Source organism: Xyrauchen texanus, chromosome 5 (assembly GCF_025860055.1).
Source record: "Xyrauchen texanus isolate HMW12.3.18 chromosome 5, RBS_HiC_50CHRs, whole genome shotgun sequence".
Lineage (NCBI taxonomy): Eukaryota > Metazoa > Chordata > Actinopteri > Cypriniformes > Catostomidae > Xyrauchen > Xyrauchen texanus.
Genome location: NC_068280.1, coordinates 9,477,039 through 9,498,490, shown reverse-complemented (window position 1 = coordinate 9,498,490; position 21,452 = coordinate 9,477,039). Strand labels below are relative to the sequence as shown.

Genomic DNA, 21,452 nt, shown 5'->3' with positions numbered 1-21,452 from the left:
AAATCGAGTTTGGAAAAATTTCTTAATTCCACGGCCGGTGCTGTCATTTTGATTTTGGCGGGGATTAGGCATGTACGCTAGCTGTGGTGTAATGACGTTAGCTACGCAAATGTCCAGGAATATCTCGATTTTAATTGGTCCATGTGTGATACGTAACGGAGATGATTACGGGCATAACATATTTACGTCAAAAGGCACAGCAGATTTGTGCTTTTTGCCGTACATGTTAAAGAATACAGGATCGAAGTGCGCATGCGCAACATGGGTTTTCCGCTTGTCGTCGGCAATGAATGGACCGTAAAAGCACTGCTTATTCTACCATTGGTTTTTAGTTGATTATGCGTAACTGCTACATTTGTCATCATAACGTCTAAACAATTGGAATAACACATATATTGCATATATAAATCAAAAGAATAAAAAGTAAAAATACAAATATAAGTTTATTATTTAATAAACATTTTATTTTAGAACTTTGGCAGGGTAGGCAGTGCCTAGTTTGCCTACCCAGACCGCACGTCAGTGGTGGGAACGTGTGGCCATTATACTTGTGCCCCTCTCAGACATGTGTGGTGTTCAGTGATACGCATGCCACTGCGAGAGCTGAATGTCCCATGTAATTAAATGAAATTCCACTGATCATGCTAGCTATAACATAGCTACGGTTGAAGTCAGAAGTTTACATACACCTTAGCCAAATACATTTAAACTACATTTTTCACAATTCCTGACATTTAATGGTAGACATATAATTCCCTGTCTTAGGTCAGTTAGGATCCCTACTTTATTTAAAAATGTGAAATATAGTTTAATATGGGTCAAATATTTCGGGAAGCCTTCCACAAGCTTCTCCCAATAAGTTGCTGGAATTTTGGCCCATTCGTCCAGACAGAACTTGTGTGACGTGTCAGGTTTGGAGGCTTCCTTGCTCGCACACGCTTTTTCAGTTCTGCCCACAAATTTTCAATCAGATTGTGGTCAGGACTTTGTGATGGCCACTCCAATACCTCGACTTTGCTGTCCTTAAGCTATTTTGCCACAACTTTGGAGGTATGCTTGGGGTCATTGTCCATTTGGAAGACACATTTGCGACTGAGCTTTAACTTCCTAGCTGAAGTCTTGAGCTGTTGCTTCAATATATCCACATAATTTTCCTTTGTCATGATGCCATCTTTTCTGAAGTGCACCAGTCCCTCCTGCAGCAAAGCACCCCAAAGCATGATGCTGCCACCCCCATGCTTCACAGTTGGGATGATGTTCTTCAGCTTGCAAGCCTCACCCTTAACATAATGATGGTCATTATGGCCAAACAGTTCAATTTTTGTTTCATCAGACCAAAGAACATTTCTCCAAATGTAAAATCATTATCCCCATGTGCACTTGCAAACTGTAGTTTGGCTTTTAAGGCAGTTTTTGAGCATTTGAACATTAATATTTATGTGAAACACATATGCCATATATTTGTCACCTAATATTTAAACTGTGTGCTCTGTAATACTCCAATATCTTACCCGTATCTTGTCTGAACTGATGCATGGAGTGTAGATCGATGATATAGGGGGAGAGGCGGCTGTCGGTTTGGCCTAGAGCGACGCTGCCGCCGCGGGGATCGCTGCGTATCACCTCCTCGATGTGGTGAGACACGGCCGGGCTGTAAGGCCGCCAGCGCCCTTGCTCGTTGAGCCATTCCCAAACGATCACAGCTGAGGCCAGTAACGTCGTATCCCTACGAGTAAAAATATAAAAAGTAATTAGCACCGCATGAAGAACAGATAGAAAAACAAGGATGTGCTCTTGAGTGTAAAACGCTTCTACTTACTTATTCTTCTCACATTTAAGTATTAAATCTTAGTTGTGTACTCACATTTATTTAGGGGAATCTAACGCGAGAGATCGCGGCATCAGGGAAGACATCTCCGTATCGTTTCCATGGCTGGGCGCAAGAAACCTCAACTCCGAACTACTAAAACAATCAACGGACGAATAGCAGCATATAATGTCTTGTTATCCACGTTTGCGTTGAGTCGGTTTGTAATTAATCTCCCTCTGTATAATAATTTGTTGCGACACAAGGTCTGATTTAGTGAAAATCATGTAGGCTCCAAGAAGTACATGTACAGAGATTTGGTGTGAGGCGCTTTGAGTTGAACAAAAAAAGTGACACATAACGCCACCCATGCGTAACGCATCACAGATTCAAAAAACCTGTTTGGTTGGTCATGTTTTTTCACGTAGTTTGTAGGCGAGCAACCAATGCAAAGGCGGTGTGTTGCACTGGGTTGACAAACAATAAATACAAGTTATCAAAAAACTACATAAAGTAGGAACTGACCTTTATTGTAAATTGAATTTGCCTAAATTGGCAAATATGTTATATACTGACGGTACAAACCTCTATTTATACGTTTTACACTGTTAAATAGATTTTGAAAGGTATGAACAAACAATAAATAAAAGCATAAAACGAGCAGGTTTAAAGGGATAGGTCACCCAAAAATGAAAATTCTCTCATCATTTATTCACCCTCATCCCAGATGTGTATAACTTTCTATCTTATGCAGAACACAAGCTAAAACATTTTAGAAGACTATTTCAGCTCTGTAGGTCCATAAAATGCAAGTCAATGGTGACCAGACCTTTCAAGCTCCAAAAATCACACAAAGGCAGCATAAAACTAATCTGTTCGACTCCAATGGTTAAATCCATATCTTCAGCAGTGATATGATAGGTGTGGGTGAGAGACAGATCGATATTTAAGTCCCTTTTTACTATAAATCTCCACTTTCACATTGACATTCTGAAAGTAAAAGTGAAAGTAGAGATTTATGATTAAAATATTGAAAAGAAATTTAAATATTGATCTGTTTCTCACCCAAAGTGATTTAATCGCTTCAGAAGACATATTTTAAACCCCTGGAATCCCATGGATTCCTTCTATGCTGCCTTAATGTGCTTTTTGGAGCTTGAAAGGTCTGATCACCATTCATTTGCATTGTATGGATCTACAGAGTTGAAATATTCTTCTAAAAATCTTAGCTTGTGTTCTGCAGAAGAAAGATACATACACATTTGGGATGGCATGAGGGTGAGTAAATGATGAGAGAATTGTTTTAACTTTGGGGTGAAATCAGGGACGGATTACCGACCGGGCCAATGGGGCCAGTTCCCAGGGGCCCTTGACTACCAGGGGGCCCTGCCAGGGGTGCCCTGGGCTTTAAGGCTGCGCAATCTAGTTTGGTGATCCCCCGCTCAACAACTTTTGACCATGAACAACAAACACCCTTGAGACATTGCATGTGATGACATCAGGGATAAGGAACATTTTGCAGTCCAAAGTTTTTGTTGCTATTAAGTGTTTTGGGAGAAAATAACATCAAAAGTTGTACCCCAACTACAAGAGGTAAAGATACATTTGCTCTTAGGAGTAAAATACTAAAGTGGAATAAAGGCGGGCACTGGGCAGCCTATTGATAACAGTTTACCGTCCTCCACAGACATGGATGATCACTTGAAAATTGTGGTCATCATTGCAATTCCAGCTGAACCCAACCCAACACCTGTAATTCTTTGGAAATCCATTCACCAACCATAGTGTAATGTAAAAGCAATTGCTGAATTACTGAAGTTACTAGTCTGTATTTAAATTATGATGCATTAATTGTTGAATTACTAAAGCTAGATGTGTATTGAGGTGTGTATCTTAGAATATTAGTTGTCAGTTTTGTTCAACCTGCTATTTATTCATGTTGGGTAAATAGCATGTGTAACAGAAGTTCATTATAGTTATATATTTGAACAGATGCATTAGAAGGGAAAATACTCATTCAAGTAAATAGCTAAAATATGAAGTAGTTTCCAACAGCATATAGTTTAAAGAACAGTCTGTGCTGTAATCTTGCGATTATTTTTGTAACACTTTAGATCCATAATTTTAAGGTAGCCAACTGTGTAGTTAATTTAGCCTAATAGTAATATTGTTATTTATTATTTTAGCCTTATCATTTTTGTTTGTTTGTTTTATAATTAATACCACAGAATCTCCATTTAAAGCCTGTTTAAATCCCAAGAATAAGTCCAACACAGGTTTATAGACAATTGAAAATTGTGTCATGAAAAATTTGACAAATGTCTTTAGTGCGATGTTCACATTTTCAGCCAAAAGGGGAACATTTTGACATTTTAAATTAAATACTGTAAAAATACATACATAAATTGTATTAAATTTCATCACTCCCCAAATTTGACCCTGGTCTTGTTAAGTTTAAGACAGAAAGTGTGTCTTACATCAACTTTTAAATTCCTCTTGTGCTATCTATTGCCCTAAACAAATGCCACATTATAACTGTTAAAAATGATTCTCTAATATGATAAATGTTACTATGGAAATGGCAATGGTAGTGTCAGGTGCAACAGCAAATAAAATAAAAAGCTAGGAAATATGCAGAAATTGCTACTAAATTTAACAGATCATATTTTTAAGTAAAGGCTACACAGTTCTTGGTGGCTTGAATTAGAAATTCTTAAGAAAAGATGCTTTGCAATACTCTGTTTCAAGTACATTTTACTCAATCTTTGTATGTACATTTTACTTAAGCAATGTAGCACTGAATTAAGCCATGCTTTTAAAAGCATACTAACATTTCAGAGCATTTTCAATGGACTTGAAATGTGCATGGAAAGCCTTCCATATCACGCAGATTGTTAGACAACATCACCTTGCTTTAATGGCAATAGAAACAAGATTTAGAGATAAGCACCCAGACCTAAACACTTGGTGCCCAAAACACCATGACAGAAACATGTTATGTATGGTTACATTTTAGTAGAAAACTTCAGACTGCACAAAACAAGAAGATACCAAACGTAACAACAATATCAACAATAAAAACAGTGTAAATCAACTTGCAAAAAAAGAAACCAGCTTTGAAAACAGTTCATTAATATATATTTTATTTGACAGTGAAAGGTTTTCTACTTTAGGATTGGTACATAATGAAGATGATGATAAAGATAACAAACAGTCATTAAGTATATTTACTTATGAGCTAGCATTTTATTTTTAATTTGAATTGAATAAAAAATATAGAATTTACTTTTTGATGATTTTTGAAGACTAAGATTTGGGAAGCGTTGCGTGTGTCATTAAAACCAATAATAATGGAAAACGGTGAAACAGAGTAAACAGGCTATTCTAGTTAGATTGTTAATTAGACGATAAATAGAATATGAAAGAAAATACACGTTAATAGATATTCTACACTTTAATAGATATCCTATTTAAAACCATGCTTTCTGTTTTTTTGTGTTATGTATTGTCTTGTTAATACTGTTATTTTATTCAGAAGTGATGCGTTTAAATTAAGTTTGATTAACATGGATATAGTATTTTATTCTTTGAGTAGTTTTATTCGTAACTGCCCAGTCGATATTGTTGTTTGTTTATTTTTTATACAATTTCAGAATGGGAACGCCCATCGTAAGTGTAACGTAACCCCTACAGCCAAAAAAAAAGGAACGGCGATAAAAATCTATAATTTAAAACATATTCTTATAGTCTTCTGTTTTGTATACTCCGATGTTAAATTATTAAATTATTGTTAGATCTTTCGAAGCCCGGATAGCTCAGTCGGTAGAGCATCAGACTTTTAATCTGAGGGTCCAGGGTTCAAGTCCCTGTTCGGGCGGCTATGTTTTTCGTGTTCGATATTATGTGAATAATGCACTCAATAATTATTCTAGCATTTGGGGCGAACAATTACGATGTAATTGCTAAATTTGTTAATTAAAAGCGATATGGCAACATTGTATTCCTGTAGAGGTGATGATGTCGAGCGCTCACTGTCCGCCATTTGGCATTTTGTTACGTGTCAGGCAATATGCGACTCCTGAAGGGATAGTTCCCTCCAAAATGAAAATTCTCTAATTTTCTCACTTGCATGCCATCCCAGATGTTTGACTTTCTTTTTCTCTGCTGACCACAAACAAATATTTTTCTAAGAATATATCTGCTCTGTAGGTCCATACAATGCAAGTGAATGGTGATCAGAACTTTGAAGCTCTTGAAAGCAAATAACGGCAGCATAAAAGCAATCCACACAACTCCAGTTTAATACATGTCTTATGAAGACATCCAGTTGGTTTTGGGTAAGAACAGACCTAAATGTAGCTCTTTTCTGCTTTACATCTTGTCATAGCGCTTTACATCTTGAATCATGATCTAGGCAAGATCATGATTCCAATCTTGTGCTTGTGTTCAAAAGGCTCAGGTATTCTCAGACGCGATAGAGAATTCTGACCAATCAGATTGCTTGTTACTGCAGCCTCACGTGTCAGAAGTGAAAACCCAACGAGAGCATTGAGCAGATGCAATATTGCAAGTTAGAGTGAACAGTTCGCTAACTTCACTCTAGTTAGTTTAATTACTGTTCTTTGGTAGTACTTTGAGTTTTAGGGATATGGTGTGCGTGCATATAAAGTAAGTGCAAGTGGACTTTCTGTTCTTAATTAGTTGTTTGCTTTGATGCATCATAGCATAAAACTAGCGACATTGTACCTTCATTAATATTCAAGCTAGAATGTTATGAGTGTCTGAGGACTGTTTCACTGTATGTTTGAATCTCTATTGCATATTATTATTATTGTTTAATGATGATTACATGCAATTCAAGGAATTGTGTTGAAGATTTTTGTAATGGTCAGCTAGTTGCGCAACGTTCACGTCTACTGATGTTTAGATAGACGCTATTTATGGTTTGGTGGCGCCACCCTGTGGGCAAATTAAGAATAACCACCCAACAGTGTAATTTACCTACTTTATTATTACCTTTTGTTCTGATAGTCTATGTAGACTTACAAGGTATTGTTATATATTCAATTGGGTATTTATGTTGTGAATAAGAATGTGTACTAAGTTTATTTACTATGTTAATTTGTTACAGAACCACACATATGTATGCCCAACGAAGTGAATTTCAGTAAAGTCATTGAAAGAACTTGGAAACTGCCTGGTGATTCTCTGCAAATAAGTGTCATCACACACAGTTCTGACCGACTGTCTGCAGCGTTTCGAATCAATCCGAATTAGTGTCTACAACTAAAACCCCTCTATTTCAGCTTGACACATGCACAGAGTGTTAGATGGTGCTATAGGATGTATAATCAAGCTTGAAATCATGAAAAAGTCTTATTGAAGAGAAAAATGGCTTAAACATTACTGTTCAATGTAAACTTTGCCTTACAAAACATAAAGATGCTGTAAGCGAGTTTAGCTGCTCTGGAACTTTCATTAGACTGAGCCGTTGAATTGGTCATAAATTGGCGGCGGTATGGCAGAAATTGCTGTTTGGGGAAATATTAGTATGCTATCCCAAACTCAGCCATAACCCTTCAGCTTAGGTGAGACTACAAGGTTAGCCTAAAATAGCATAATGTGGCAAACAGACATTATATAGACCTTGTTCACGGTAGCGTCATCTTTCATTTTTAATGGGAATGACAACGAGGCTGTGAGGGATAGACTAACCATCTCTATAATGGCACAGACAGTATAAAGCTGTAAAAAGCTCCAAGATCACATTTGATTTTCCACAACTCATGTTGTCTGGAGTTTTTTGTCTACTGAATGTTCTTGGAAATATGTTTTTTCCAGTGTTTTGTCTGCGGAACGATCCAAAAACACTTTAAACTGCAGTACATTCCTCACAGTCTCGTTGTCATTCCCGTCAAAAATCAAAGATGGTTTTATGTTGCATATCTAACAGAGAATATTTAGCAGAGATAGGCCACTTCTATTAAAAATGAATGGGAGAAATTGAAACGCTCAACCAAGCAGCTCAGCTGAAGTAGAGAGAAAGTCCCGCCTTACAGTTAAAAGAGCCAATCACATTTTAAATACATACATTACCTGTCAATCAACTTTGGAAAGCGCATGCGTATTAGCTATACAAGCTGGAAAAATTGCGTTTTTTCAGCGTAATATGATATAAAGAATCACAATTATGACCCCATTATTGTAAAATATCAGTGCTGATTTGAAATATGTTGTTTGATCGTAATCTTGACAAACCGTTTCAGAGAGTCCGGTCGTTCTCCATTTAAGTAGCTAGGAGCTGCACTTGCATGACTGGAAATAGCCTCCCAAGAACATTCCCACCAGGGGACTGATTTGCTTAAAAGACTTTGATATCTAAACAACTTCGGACGAACACATTTGTATTATTATTTGAATTATCACTCTTTGTGTCATAAGCATGTCTTTAGACCTTAAAACGCCCAAACTTTGTGTTGTGAAATCTTCCCAGTAATGCGCTGCTGTGGACGGCACCATGTAGACTGGGAAATAGCTGTTTGTCACGGCCTGTCATACTTCACTACGCACGGTAGGCGGCAGAAATAGGTCGCACTGGATTCGCTCCACAAGAAGAAGATCTAGAAAGAGGACTGGTGGAAGATTCTGGAAGTCTTTTTTGTACACTGCACAAAAGGCGAGAAGGGATTTCACCATTTTTCACGGTACCAAATCATTAATTAAGATTTTGTTATAGCGTGAATCACGTTAAGTTCGTCTTTTCTTTCTTTTGTTGTTTTATTTTGTTTGGTTTTAGTCTATAATTCCGTCTTTCTTGACATAATTGAGCTTGCATTTGAAATATCACGAGGTAACGATCGGTTCTTAATCAGTCATTTCTAAAGCGATTGGTCAAGTTAAACGTGTGTGAATGTAATGTTGATGATTTCATGATAGTCGGTTTATTTAGTAGTCTCTAACCAATAGATGTTATTGCTTTCTAGGAACTTGTATGTTGCCCCATGAAATATTATAAGACCGAAAATATGGGCCATCTTTAGAGTAATTCTAGCTTAATGGTCACAATTTTGACGTTTCTTTTGCCTAGAATTACCGGTTTGAAGGCAACTATGGTGAAAGAGACTGGGTTTTATGATATGCTGGGTGTAAAGCCCAATGCCAAACCTGAAGAGTTGAAGAAAGCCTATCGTAAACTGGCATTGAAATATCACCCAGATAAAAATCCAACGGAGGGGGAGAAGGTAAGTCTCAACTGTACCTGCACGCTTTCAGATTCTTAAAGGTGTACTCAGGCTTTTCTCCTGATTAAAAAAAGTTTAACGCGAAAATAAATTAATTGTAATTTTGAAACATATGTATAAAATCATGACCTGTCGCATGAGATGAGGAATCCAGTCATATCAGTAAAACATATAAAAGCTGTGTTATTCTACATGGAGAGGGTCCCCTCATGAGGGTTGCTATGTTATAATCACATGACCAGCCGAATACTACTTGCTTAATCTCAGTAACCATCCTGTTTATTTAGTGTCAGTGTAAGTCCATTAATAATTATTGAGTGCACTTTTTTTAAAAAGACAGCTTTGGTGTCATGTATTTAACTGAGTGGACTATATATGATATTAAAGAGCATTTTTTAAGGTTGTCTCAATATTTTACTGCTTGGTTGAGGCTTAACGTCCCCCTCACTATTCTCTTCCTACAGTTCAAACAGATCTCCCAGGCATATGAGGTTTTGTCAGATGCCAAGAAGAGAGAAGTGTATGACAGAGGTGGCGAGAAGGCAATTAAGGAGGGAGGAAGTGGAGGGCCAAGTTTTGGCTCCCCCATGGACATTTTTGACATGTTCTTTGGAGGAGGGGGACGCATTCACAGGGAAAGGAGAGGTATGTTACGTTTCTCTTTTAACCCTTAAATGCATGGGAATTTCACCAAACACTAATATATTTGGGTCATCAGAGACCCGGGCGGCCAAAAGTTTGGAATAATGTGGAAGATAAAGTGGCATTCAACTGATCACAATATAAAGTCAGGACATTAATAACATGAACAATTACTATTACAATAAAAAAACCTAAACCACTTAAAAGAGTTCTCATAAAAAAAAATCCTCCTCGTGGTCACTATAATGTGGTTCTCGCTTTCGGTGGGGTGCGTGGTGAGTGTGGATGCTGCGGAGAATAGCGTGAAGCCTCCAAGGTAACGCGCTCAACAAGCCATGTGACTAAGTGTGCCGTGAAAGATTGTCAAATTCCACAAAATAAATAAAAAAATAATAATAATAATTTCAGGGATCTAAACTCTTCACTTTATGGAGAAATACACAGTTTTGAAACCATAATCTGTCACTTTATGATTAATGTGCAAAAGTGACTGATATTTATACGTGTTAAGGGTCTTTCACATGACACGCGTCAGCGCTGCAGAATACACTGAAGTCTATGAAGTGACTTTACACCAAAGTGTTTTTCACACACACGTTTTTGCTTCACCAAAAATGTCTTTGAGAGTACTAAGCTCATGACCCACTCATAGAGCACATTAGGTATTCCACATTTGGGAGAAAAGGGGAAGAAAATAAAAAAAATTAAGCTGTCAGCTGAGGATATGTGAGGCGTCAAACTAGACTTTCTCAATCTAGAGACTGTGATGTACTTATCCTCTTGTTTAGTTGTACATCTGTCCTTCCACATCTCTTTCTGTCCTTGTTACAGCCAGTTGTCCTTTGTCCTTTATATTCAAGCATTGTATAGCCTTCATTCCTCAAAACATTGATTGACTGACGAGTTTCTAGAGAAAGCTGTTTTCTTTTGGTTGCTATTTTTGACCTAATATTGACCTTAAGACATGCCAATATATTGCATACTGTGGCAACTCAAAGACAAACACAAAGAACATGCTAAGCTTCATTTAACAACCAAATAGCTTTTAGCTGTGTTTGATATAATGGCAAGTGATTTACTTGTACCAAATTAGCAATTTAGCATGATTACTCAAGGACATGGTGTTGGAGTAATGGCTGCTGGAAATGGGGCCTGTCTAGATTTGATGACTTTTTTCAAATAGTGATGGTGCCACTTTTTACATCAGTAATGTCCTGACTATACTTTGTGATCAGTTGAATGCCACTTTGGTGAATTAAAGTACCAATTCCCTTCCAAAACAGCAAAATCTGTACATTATTCCAAACTTTTGGCTGCCAATGTATATATATATACCACAAATGGATCTACAAAACGCCCAGATAGTGTAAACTAAAGATAATTAGAAAGTAATAATATAAAATATATTGATATATTTTTCATATATTAAAGAGATAATGCAACAAATCAGGACGAATCTAGGACAGGCTCCATTACTCTCACATTTAAATTTCATGAGATGCAACTGCCTGTCAAACATATTGAGCTACACAAGTATTTTCTCAGACACTTATTGAGTCTAAATAGATGCACAAATTACATAATTTCAGTTGTACATGCAATCATACTGTTCTTGTGTCGTACTTGCTATAGTTTACTTCCATGTTGTTTCTTCATCAATATCAATGTCAAATGTTAATCAAGTAAATCACTTAAACATTATTGTCACCAGTAACAAATAGCATGTATAATATGGATGTGTACATGTGTATGGGGTACTGATAATTCACCACTGTTGCAAAGAAAATATAGCGTGATATAATTTATTTGTATAGATATAGTAAAAATTTCTCTTGTAATAAAGAAATAGATATTCTGATATAATAAACTTAAATAGATTTGAAGTAATCACAAAAGTATAATTTAATGCGAGTACAAAAAAAACCCTGTCACTATTACATACCTTTACACTTTTTATAAGAGGAAAAATTGAGGGTGGTGGAATGAGGTCCCAGGTCTCTAAAGACTTGAGGTATGAGTTTAAGTGTTAATGGTAAGGTTGTGCTGTTCAAAAAAGATGGTGAATATATGCTAATTTCATCACTTGATAGACATTAAAATTTGTAACTGAGTTTAGGAGTGATCGATTACAAAGCTTTAACTTCAAGACTTCAAAGCTTTAATCAGTACAAACATCTACAAACAGACTCAGGAGCATATTATATTTTTTACCTTCACATAGTTGTTCACGTTACAGGAGATATCAAATAATCAAATGTAGTTTGTAGTGTAGTGGTTGACCGATATTGGTTTTCCAATGTGCAACACCGATATTTAGAGAGCATGATGGCTGATAAAATACAGATAAACAATTTAACAGCAGGAAATCAGATGTACTCAAAATATCTAAAGTGAAAAAACAATGAAAACAGAATATGTTGACTATCCATTGATAAATATATTGGTTGATTATAAAACCGACCCAAGTGAAAATTGACACTCTTGTGGCCAAGTGAACACGTTTTAAGTGATTCAGAGCCCTAGTAGGAACATATGTAAACCCTAGTTGGATTGCCCGCAGCATGTCTTTTACTGAAACGCTGTAAGATATTACAGATTTAAAAGCTATACGATAGTGTGTAGTCTTCCCCCCCCCACTGTATTGCTTACGTACCTGCCCGTGATGTGTTCATTTAAGGTTTTACCGCTGAACATACGTCAACTGAAAGCGATTTACCGATCAAAATAAGAGCTTATATTAAATAAAAAATAAAATCCTGCAGTCATGTTAGAGGACATAATTTAAGATTCAAGAACTTTTGCTGGAGATAAGCAGATTTTGAAAAAATATACTTTGAAATAATTAATGCAACAGCAAAGAAACGTTTCTGAATTCAAGCTTTTTTCTTTTTTTATTATTTGTTATTTTTTTAAGGTAAATTCCACTCATTTAATTCTGTTTTCATTACTTATTTCATTTTACTTTTGTCCAAATGTAATCATGGCAGTTTGTCTGAAATAACACAACAATTTCGGATGTGTTACGCACGACTTGCACATGGTCGGGAGCAGGTGTAAATTTAGTTTGTACCGATCTAACATTTTGAAAATACAAAAACTCATGAATCCGGAAATTGACATCAGACTGGCTTTATGAACAATTTACACACAAATTAATTCTGCTTGTGTTTCATGAATGGGGCCCAATCAGATTCTGTGCTAGGATGTGCAGTCGAGTTGAACCTCCTGGGAATGTATTTATACCAATTTTAGCCACAGGAAGTGGGTAAAAACATAAGTGATGTTTCAGGTTGTGATAAAAGGATAATTGTATTTGTTTATTAATTTTTGAACGTGTTAAACCGTCAACTATTAGCGCATTCATGTTCCCAGACCTACTTCTAATAAAAGTTTATGTGATTGCTTCACTTTGGGAACAAGCCACAAATTAGTGAACCAAAATGTCCTTAATGTGATATTATAATGTTGTTATACACAGGAAAGAATGTGGTGCATCAGTTGACAGTGTCATTGGAGGACCTTTATAATGGAGCCACTAGAAAGCTGGCTGTCCAGAAGAATATAATCTGTGAAAAGTGTGAAGGTAACTGAAATTCATTATATTATTGGTTAATACACTTAATTACAAAAAATATTCATTCTACATTTTAGTTTTTCTTGTAGTATTTCAATAGTTGAAATTCATACTGGCCTGTTTCTTTAAAAAAGGATTGATCATTTATTTGCACTGCAGGTCGGGGGGGCCGTAAAGGAGTGATAGAAGTGTGTTCAGTGTGCCGTGGGGTGGGCGTACAGGTCCGATTACATCACTTAGCACCTGGCATGGTACAGCAGATATCAACAGTCTGTGCTGGCTGTCAGGGACAAGGCCAACGACCCGGTCACCGTGACCGGTGCAAAACATGTGCTGGTCGCAAGATACTACGGCAGAAGAAGATTCTTGAGGTGCACATTGATAAAGGTAAGAATGTGATAAGATAAGGATTTGAAAAGCACAGTACAGTTCAGAACAGCTATTATAGCTACTACAGTACATTTTGTTAATGTTTGGCTATGTCTTATTGTAGGTATGAAAGATGGACAGAAAATAGTATTCCATGGGGAGGGGGACCAGGAGCCTGGCCTTGAACCTGGAGACATTATCATTGTATTAGACCAAAGAGCACATCCAGTTTTCACCAGGTAAAGCAGTCTGTATCAGTAAAAGTCGGGATACATAACGGGGTGAATTTACTAAACATTTGCGCAACTTTTGCATGTGGAATTTCAGCTCATCCACATGTAAACCCATCTAGATTAAAGGAATATTCTGTTCAATACAAGTAAAGCTCAATCAACATAATTTATAACATAATGTTGATTACTACAAAAATTTCATTTGACTTGTCTCTCATTTTCTTTAAAACAAAAAATCTGGGTTACAGTGAGGCATGACGAAAACAATTCCTGTTAACATGATTTAGGTGTTATAAAAAAATCACACTTCTAAACCTTTACTTTGTAAGGTTTTATCCAATTAAACTTCATTGCCTTCATTAAGTAAAGCAGTAAACCCTGTAATCCTGGTAAATGATGACATTTAAGCCACTTTGAAGCTCTAATAATACACATGTTTTATCAGAAGAATGAATGTATAAGTGCTTTTATAGAATGATAAGCTTCACATTTCTGGCTTTTAACACTCCAAAAAATTGCCCCATTCACCTCCATAACTTAACTTGTATTGAACCCTGAATATTCCTTTGAGCAGGCGCAATCAGTTTTGCATCTTCGGTGTTGAAATTAAGTAATTGTTGTTATTTTCCGTGCAGACACACCTATTTCTATAAGAATTAGGTACATTATAGATTGTGCTTAGTAAAAATCATGCCAGTAGTAATACAGCAAATGATGAAGTGTTATAACCTAGCAAAAATCCCAATGTGCAGTGCAGTCAGATCCACTCTCGTCATGTTAAAATAAATTATTCAGGTGTCTTTATCTCGGTACCGGATTCATGCTAATTGCATGTTGCACAGATTTTGTAGGTGTGTTACCTTGTATGCATAATTCCTTGAATCGGGTGCTAAACCTTCGCAGACAATTATAATCCTACATTTTGAGATGAGCACTGTTTATGTTTGGGCACACAGAGTAGCATCATTGATTGTAATGATCTCAGTGTCCTGGAGAGGGCAGTACAGTTTCTTTTGTGTTCTTTATATGGTATGGTCTTTCACAATACTTGGTAATCGGGGAACAGAATGTGTAAATATTATTTAAGGAAAAAAGGATTAAATGCGTTCCTTTTTTCAGACAAAGAGAGGACCTCAACATGAGCATTGAGCTACAGTTGGTCGAGTCATTATGTGGTTTTCAAAAACCCATCAAGACACTAGACAACAGAACTATACTCATCACATCCCATCCAGGTAATCCCTCCTACATTATAGTGTGCAAGCATTACATGCAGGTCTCAATATAACATCTACATCTACATTGGTCACTGTTGGTGGATCAGTGAGTCATGACATCTATATACAAGAGGTCATGAGACATCAGTGTAGAGAGTACGTCACAAAATCACTTGGCAGATGGTGCAAATATCTTTGCCTACTCCAGAGACCCACAGGGATCCTTAATGACTTGTTGACTGATAGCACCTGATATTCAGGGATGTGTGTGGCATTTAAAACATTATTTCTTGTAGTCCATCCAGACTGTGCTCAATATGGTCTACCAGGTTGTCTGCTTTTTTACATTAGCTGGTAATTTGGACATCTGTGGAAACTTCTTAACTCCTAGAATCATATTTTATCAGATATGATCCTAAATATTAACTTAAAGGAATATTCTGGGTTCAATTCAAGTTAAGCTCAATCGACAGCATTTGTCTCCCTCATTCCTCTCCTTCTAAATTGAGGTTACAGGGAGGCACTAACAATAGAAGTGAATGGGGCAGAGAGTTAAACGCAGAAATGAAGCACACACTGTTTTGTTAAAACTTGTGTATTGTTTTTACTGTCGTTTAGGGTTTTAATGTTTATGTTGTGGTGTCGTCATGACAGTGAAGTTGTAAAATTGAATTTAACGTTACACAGAAAAGATTAGATTGTGCTTTAACATGATTGTAGTGTAATAAAACATTGTTCACATTTTGTGGCTATATTTTTGAAACGGTGAGGATTTTTACGTTTACGGATTGGCCCAATTTACTTCCATAGTAAGTGCCTCGCTGTTACCTTTTTGTATTAAAGTAAATGATGGACAAAATGTCAAAAATGAGTCAAACGTTTATTTTTTGTGGTAATTGACATTATGCCACAAATGCTGTCGATTGAGCTTGACTTGAATTGAACCTGGAATATTCCTAAATCTAAAATGAAATTGGTCATTGCAAAGTAGATGCTACAGATTACACAAGCAATGTATGTGTATTGCAAATCTTTTTTAATTCTTTGTCTAATGAATAGGGGAGTTGATCAGACCTGGAGATAAGAAATGTGTTCTGAATGAAGGGATGCCTATGCACCGTCGTCCATTTGAGAAAGGCAAACTCATCATTCTTTTCAGTGTAAGTGCAAATTCTTGAAAACAGTCATTTGTTTTACTTTAATGATGCTGTAAGTGATTTTAGCCATTCTAGAATTTTCACAAGATTAGCCGTTGGATTAGCCATGCCCCCTCTTTCCAAAACCCTGCAATCCAAAGATACCAAATGAGCTTTATTGAGTCCAACATCGAGCAGAAATGGTTATCAAAAACAACAGCAGCAAAATAGTGCCCTCAATTGACAAATGTTATGAGCAACATAGCATTAACTACTTACAGAGTCTAGAGCTGTCACAGAGACCGGTGAGATATCTCAGGACACTTATTTAATTAATGTCTTTCAGGGAGTAGTACAAAATTGTGCATAACTTTTTTTGCATGGAAATCACTTACAGCACCTTTAAGGAGAGTGTTTGTTAATCAAACCTTGAAATTAATTTGATATTTGATTTAAAGGCCTCCACAATAAGTCTCTGTATATGTACTCCGATGAGCCAAAACGTTATGACCAACTGACAATGTTCCGAGGAGGGACAAAGCCGTGGCTATCCCGTCTGGTCCGAACCAACAGAAGATCTACTGTTGCACAAGTCACAGAACATTTTAATGATGGTTACAGGAGGAATGTTTTACAACACTCAGTGCCTCCTACATAAACATTGTTGCAGACCGATAATGCACCCTGCCACACTGAACACATTGTTCAGGAATGGTTTGAGGGACATGATGAAGAGTTCAAGGTGTTGCCCTGGCCTCCAAATTCCCCAGATCTCAATCTGATTGATCATCTTTGGGATGTGCTTGACCAACATGTACAAACAAACATTGCTCCACCTCACAATTGCAGGAAGGATCTGCTTGTAATGTCTTGGTGCCAGATACCACAGGACACTTTCAGGGGTCTTGTAAAGTCCATGCCTCGGCGGGTCTACACTGTTTTGCCAGCACGCGGAGGACCAAATGCATATTAGTCAGTTGGTCATAATGTTTTGACTTGCAGTGTATATACCTATGTATACACATAAATGCAGTATATTTAGAATATCATCAAAAGTCTGCAAAATACAGAGGTGTGCTTTTATTTTAAGTCCTTCTCCACATGCTTTTAATTTCTCCTCACTTACAATGAGATTTACTGTGTGCTCTCTGTAAATAATTTTCTCAAGGTTGTCTTCCCTGAAGAAAACTTCCTCCCATTGAACAAACTAAAGGAGTTAGAGCGATTCTTACCTGGAAACCAAGCAAATACTGAGCCTGAAGGCATGGATGACGACCTCTATATATATGCTGACCTTGAAGACTGTGACCTGACCCATGAACGTCACCAATACCACTATATAGAGGAGGAAGACGTTTACCCTGGTGGTGGTGTACAGTGTCAAACCTCATAGAGATTGCTTGTCTTTTACCCCCAGTTAAACAACAAATGCCACCTCTGCTGGAACACAAAAAATTTAAAATAGAAAGGACCAGGAAATACGTTTATTACCTCTCAACTAGTTCTGTGCCTAGAATAAGACCTCTTAGTGCCAACCTCTTGTGTCATTGTTTGAAACGATGTCCCCATCCAAAATTGGGAGCTGATAATTAGTGACAAAGTGAGGGGATCTTTAAAATGACATCAAGCAGAGTTTTAAGACTGGTGCCACAGAGAATTGAAGAAGAGTTTATAGATATCAGTGTAGCAGTTTAAAAAGGTGGGGCGTTCAGCTAAGTAGTTTGTTCCATAATCCGAGAGAAATTTATCTTCAAGATTTATTAACATTGAGGATCAAGTTCTCATCATGAGTTGGACAAACCATTATAATCTTTGTTGTATTTTATATATTGCAAATTAATTGTGTGTTAAATGTAAGATAATTTGTTGATCTTGTTATTGTTGGACATTTTCTATATGCTGCCATCTGAATGCTAAATGTTTTTGTAGAACTATTTGAACTAATAGGGGAAATAACTTCATGGTTTAAAATGAAAGAAAAAAAGTTGAAGTTCAAAATAATGGCAAACTGTGAAGAAGTGGGAACTCAAAAAGCCTTATTTTGTAGAGCATGCTACTGTTTAATTTGCTTATTACGTTAACCTACTTGTATGTTGTCGACAGTGTACTGTCTGGCCAAATATCAACATTTCACACCAGGGCCACTTCCATTTAATTTAATCATGTTTGAGACATAACTGCCAAGGATTTTTAATGAAAAGGAGCATTTTCATGTTGCATTTGTTTGAAGTTTATTTAACAATTCAGACTTCTATTTAGTAACTTGATTTTAAAATGAAAAATAATAATAATCAATGTTTGGAGAAAGTTATACACCATTCAATTTTTAAATAGTTTTGCAGCCAACGCGCACACCTCTGATTTGAGATCAAGTCTTTTGATCGCTTTTATGAAAGGGTTTTTTGCCACGCATTTCTGTTAACACAGTCCTGCTCTGTCTACATTTCAAGGACATTAATTTGGAGACTGTAAATGCAGTTTTATTTCTTTATAATGCTATTCATTTCTTTTCTCATGTCTCCCTGCAGAAAAGTGTTCTGTACGATAATTTTATTATCTGTATTGTCTTTGAAGAATACTTTTAAAAAGTGTAAAATTATGACCAATAACTTTGACATTTGTAGTTCTATTTATAAATTAAATGTAACAATGTTATTCATTTAGTCAGTTTTGTATTTGGGGGTTGGATGTTAGATTTACTATATAATACTACACTGCGTGCCCAATTATTAGGCAAGTGAGTATTCTGATCTTATTATTTTTATGCACATTTTTAAACTCCAAACCATATAAACTTGAATGCTTGTTGGATTCAACCATTTTCAGGTGGTATGTATTTGTGTAATGAGGGAGGGTGTGGCGAAAGTGACTAACAACTTATATCAAGGTGTGCATAATTATTAGGCAGCTTCATTGCCTCAGATAAAATGGGCCAAAAAAGAGATTTAACACACTGAGATGTAAAATGACTTTCAGATGGATGCAACACTCTTGAAATAGCTAAACTATTGAGGCATGACCACCGGACAATCAAAGGTTTTGTTGAGAATAGACAACGGGCATAAAAAAAAACCCATGGAGAAGAAACGGTGCAAATTAACTACAAAAGACTTTAATTAAAGAATAATTAAATGTGAAGCTACCATGAACCCATTATCCTCCAGTGCCACCATATTCCAGAACTGCAACCTACCTGGAGGGCCCAGAAGTACAAGGTGTCAAGTGCTCAGAGACATGGCCAAGGTCAAGAAGGCTAAAACAGGACCGCCACTAAATATATTCACAAGTTGAAGTGTCAAGATTGGGCAAATAAATACCTGAAGACAGATTTTTCATAGGTTTTATGGACTGATGAAATGAGAGTGACTCTTGATGGACTAGATGGATGGGCCCATGGCTGGAACACTAATGAACACGGCATCACTTCGAGTACGGCGCCAGCAAGGTGAAGGATGGGTACTGGTATGGGCTGCTATCATTAAGGATGAGGTATCTGGACCTTTGCTGAAGATGGACTGAAACCCAACTCCCAAACATAATGGCAGTTTCTGGAAAGTACTTTCTTCAAGCAGTGGTACAGGAAGAAGTCTTTATGCAGGACAATGCTCCATCACATGCATCCAAGTACTCCACTGTTTGGCTAGCCAGGAGAGCCTCAAAGATGCCCAAATAATGACTTGCCCCTTCCTCACCTGACAAACTCGTGGGCCCATCTGAAATGTGAGATTTACTGTGAGAGAAGACAATTCACCTCTTTGAACAGCATTTGGGAGGCTGTGGTTGCTGCTTCAGCCAAAGCTGATTATGAACAGATAAAAAAAAACTGACAGAATCCATGGATGGAAGGCTCATGGCAGTTATTGAAAAGGGTGGCTATATTGGTTTCTAAACATTTTTGAAAGGCCAAAAAAATTATTTTTAATTGTCATTTTGTGTTACTTATTTATTGAATAAACAATTGAGTTGGGAGAAAGTATTTTTGTAATTTAGTTGCATAATAATTGTGCACTCATATATTCTGCTGAGAAAGACAAAACTCACTTTTTCTTTGGTAAACATTCAGGTTTGAGGTTCAATAACATTTTGGATTGACTGAGAGCATTGTGCTTGTTCAACATTAAAATTAATCCTGAGGAATACAATTTGCCTAATAATTGGGCACACCGTGTGCACATATATTTATACAGTACAGCCGTGGCTTAAAGTATTGGCAGTGACATACATTTTGTGTTTCACAAAGTTTTCTGCTTCAGTTGTTGTGGTGTGTTGATTCACATTGTTTCTAGATTATTGTGCAGAGTGATCAGATGCATTTTAAATAGGGCTGTCAATCGATTACAATTTTTAATAGAATTAATTACACGGTGTCCCGATTAATTAATCGTGATTAATCGCATATACAAATATTTGCTGATAAAGCCCATCATATAACAATAATTCAAGATATAATGATTATACATATTTATATCAATATATAATTATACATAGTTATCTTTAAATATTTAAAAATTATATATATATTCAGATAATTACAATGCATTACATTCCTGTAGCAGAAGAGTTAATCATTGATAAGACCTTACAAAAAGCGGCTTTAGAATACAATGTATTGTTTACTACCATATTATTGATCATAAGTCAATCATTGGCATACAGTTCACAGCAATCCATTTCACAAGTGAATTTGTCAATCAGTTGGAGCTTTATTATGAGGGCTTGTTTAAGGACCCGTCAATTTACACGTACGTCAGACATGCTTGTGTAGCGTCTCGGGTGTGTTGTCATAAACATAAAATGTTTAGGTCACTGTGTCAAGTTAAATATAGTTTAATACTCAATCTTTAAACACATCTTGAGATCCCTTGGTTCAGATTTGCGCTCCATCAAGTGTTTTGAACGCAAGAACGTAACACATGTTTGTGTTGTTCTGCCTACTGAAGTGTTTTCTTCACTGTATAAACTGTGCATTGCTCATACAGGTGAAATTTCACTTACTGCCCTCTGGAGTAAACATGTGGTACTACAAGCTTGCATTATGGTCCGTTAAATCGACAGCCCTAATTTTAAGTCATTGCAAAAGCTTTATTGACCAAAACAATCAACTTTATCACAAAAACCCCAATTTCACTGTTTTTTGGCCCTGGCACGAAATGACCAGCTAACATAATTTCACTAATCACATCAGCAGTGTGAATGAGTACTAGTGAGGTCAAATCACTCTATCTGATTGGAT

General features: G+C 36.5%; 2 protein-coding genes and 1 non-coding gene across 6 annotated transcripts in view; 2 read left to right on the top strand and 1 right to left on the bottom strand.

Annotated features, from left to right (window-relative positions):
* Positions 1 to 2,128, bottom strand: part of LOC127643981 (E3 ubiquitin-protein ligase DTX4-like) — a 60,524-nt gene extending 58,396 nt beyond the window's left edge. The window contains exons 1-2 of the mRNA XM_052126957.1: positions 1,865 to 2,128; positions 1,512 to 1,726 (exon numbers count right to left, since the gene is read on the bottom strand). Coding sequence (XP_051982917.1) covers positions 1,512 to 1,726; positions 1,865 to 1,866 — 217 coding nt within the window. The 5' untranslated portion in view covers positions 1,867 to 2,128. The remainder of the gene's footprint in view (positions 1 to 1,511; positions 1,727 to 1,864) is intronic.
* Positions 2,129 to 5,611: 3,483 nt separating this feature from the next.
* On the top strand, positions 5,612 to 5,684 carry trnak-uuu (transfer RNA lysine (anticodon UUU)). The gene has a single exon. It is a non-coding gene; the product is annotated as a tRNA-Lys (tRNA).
* A 646-nt stretch (positions 5,685 to 6,330) lies between these two features.
* On the top strand, positions 6,331 to 20,182 carry LOC127644391 (dnaJ homolog subfamily A member 1-like). 4 transcript variants are annotated; one of them, XM_052127534.1, is made up of 11 exons: positions 6,349 to 6,475; positions 6,939 to 7,007; positions 8,301 to 8,511; positions 8,895 to 9,048; positions 9,513 to 9,693; positions 13,169 to 13,273; positions 13,424 to 13,651; positions 13,758 to 13,872; positions 14,986 to 15,101; positions 16,143 to 16,243; positions 17,388 to 20,182. In XM_052127534.1, exons 4-11 carry the CDS (start codon positions 8,917 to 8,919, stop codon positions 17,610 to 17,612), a joined length of 1,203 nt encoding a protein of 400 aa, XP_051983494.1. In that variant the 5' UTR covers positions 6,349 to 6,475; positions 6,939 to 7,007; positions 8,301 to 8,511; positions 8,895 to 8,916; the 3' UTR covers positions 17,613 to 20,182. The 4 variants fall into 4 exon arrangements, with proteins under 4 accessions (XP_051983495.1, XP_051983494.1, XP_051983493.1 ...); XM_052127535.1 differs by lacking the exon at positions 6,939 to 7,007 and having other exon boundaries at positions 6,331 to 6,475; XM_052127533.1 differs by having other exon boundaries at positions 6,939 to 8,511.
* Positions 20,183 to 21,452: the final 1,270 nt, after the last annotated feature.

Coding starts and splice junctions, on each gene's coding strand:
- LOC127644391 (XM_052127535.1), top strand. CDS start 8,917: ATGGTGAAAGAGACTGGGTTTTATGATATGCTGGGTGTAAAGCCCAAT. Junction 13,274..13,423: donor AATCTGTGAAAAGTGTGAAG/GTAACTGAAATT, acceptor TTTGCACTGCAG/GTCGGGGGGGCCGTAAAGGA. Junction 15,102..16,142: donor ACTCATCACATCCCATCCAG/GTAATCCCTCCT, acceptor TCTAATGAATAG/GGGAGTTGATCAGACCTGGA.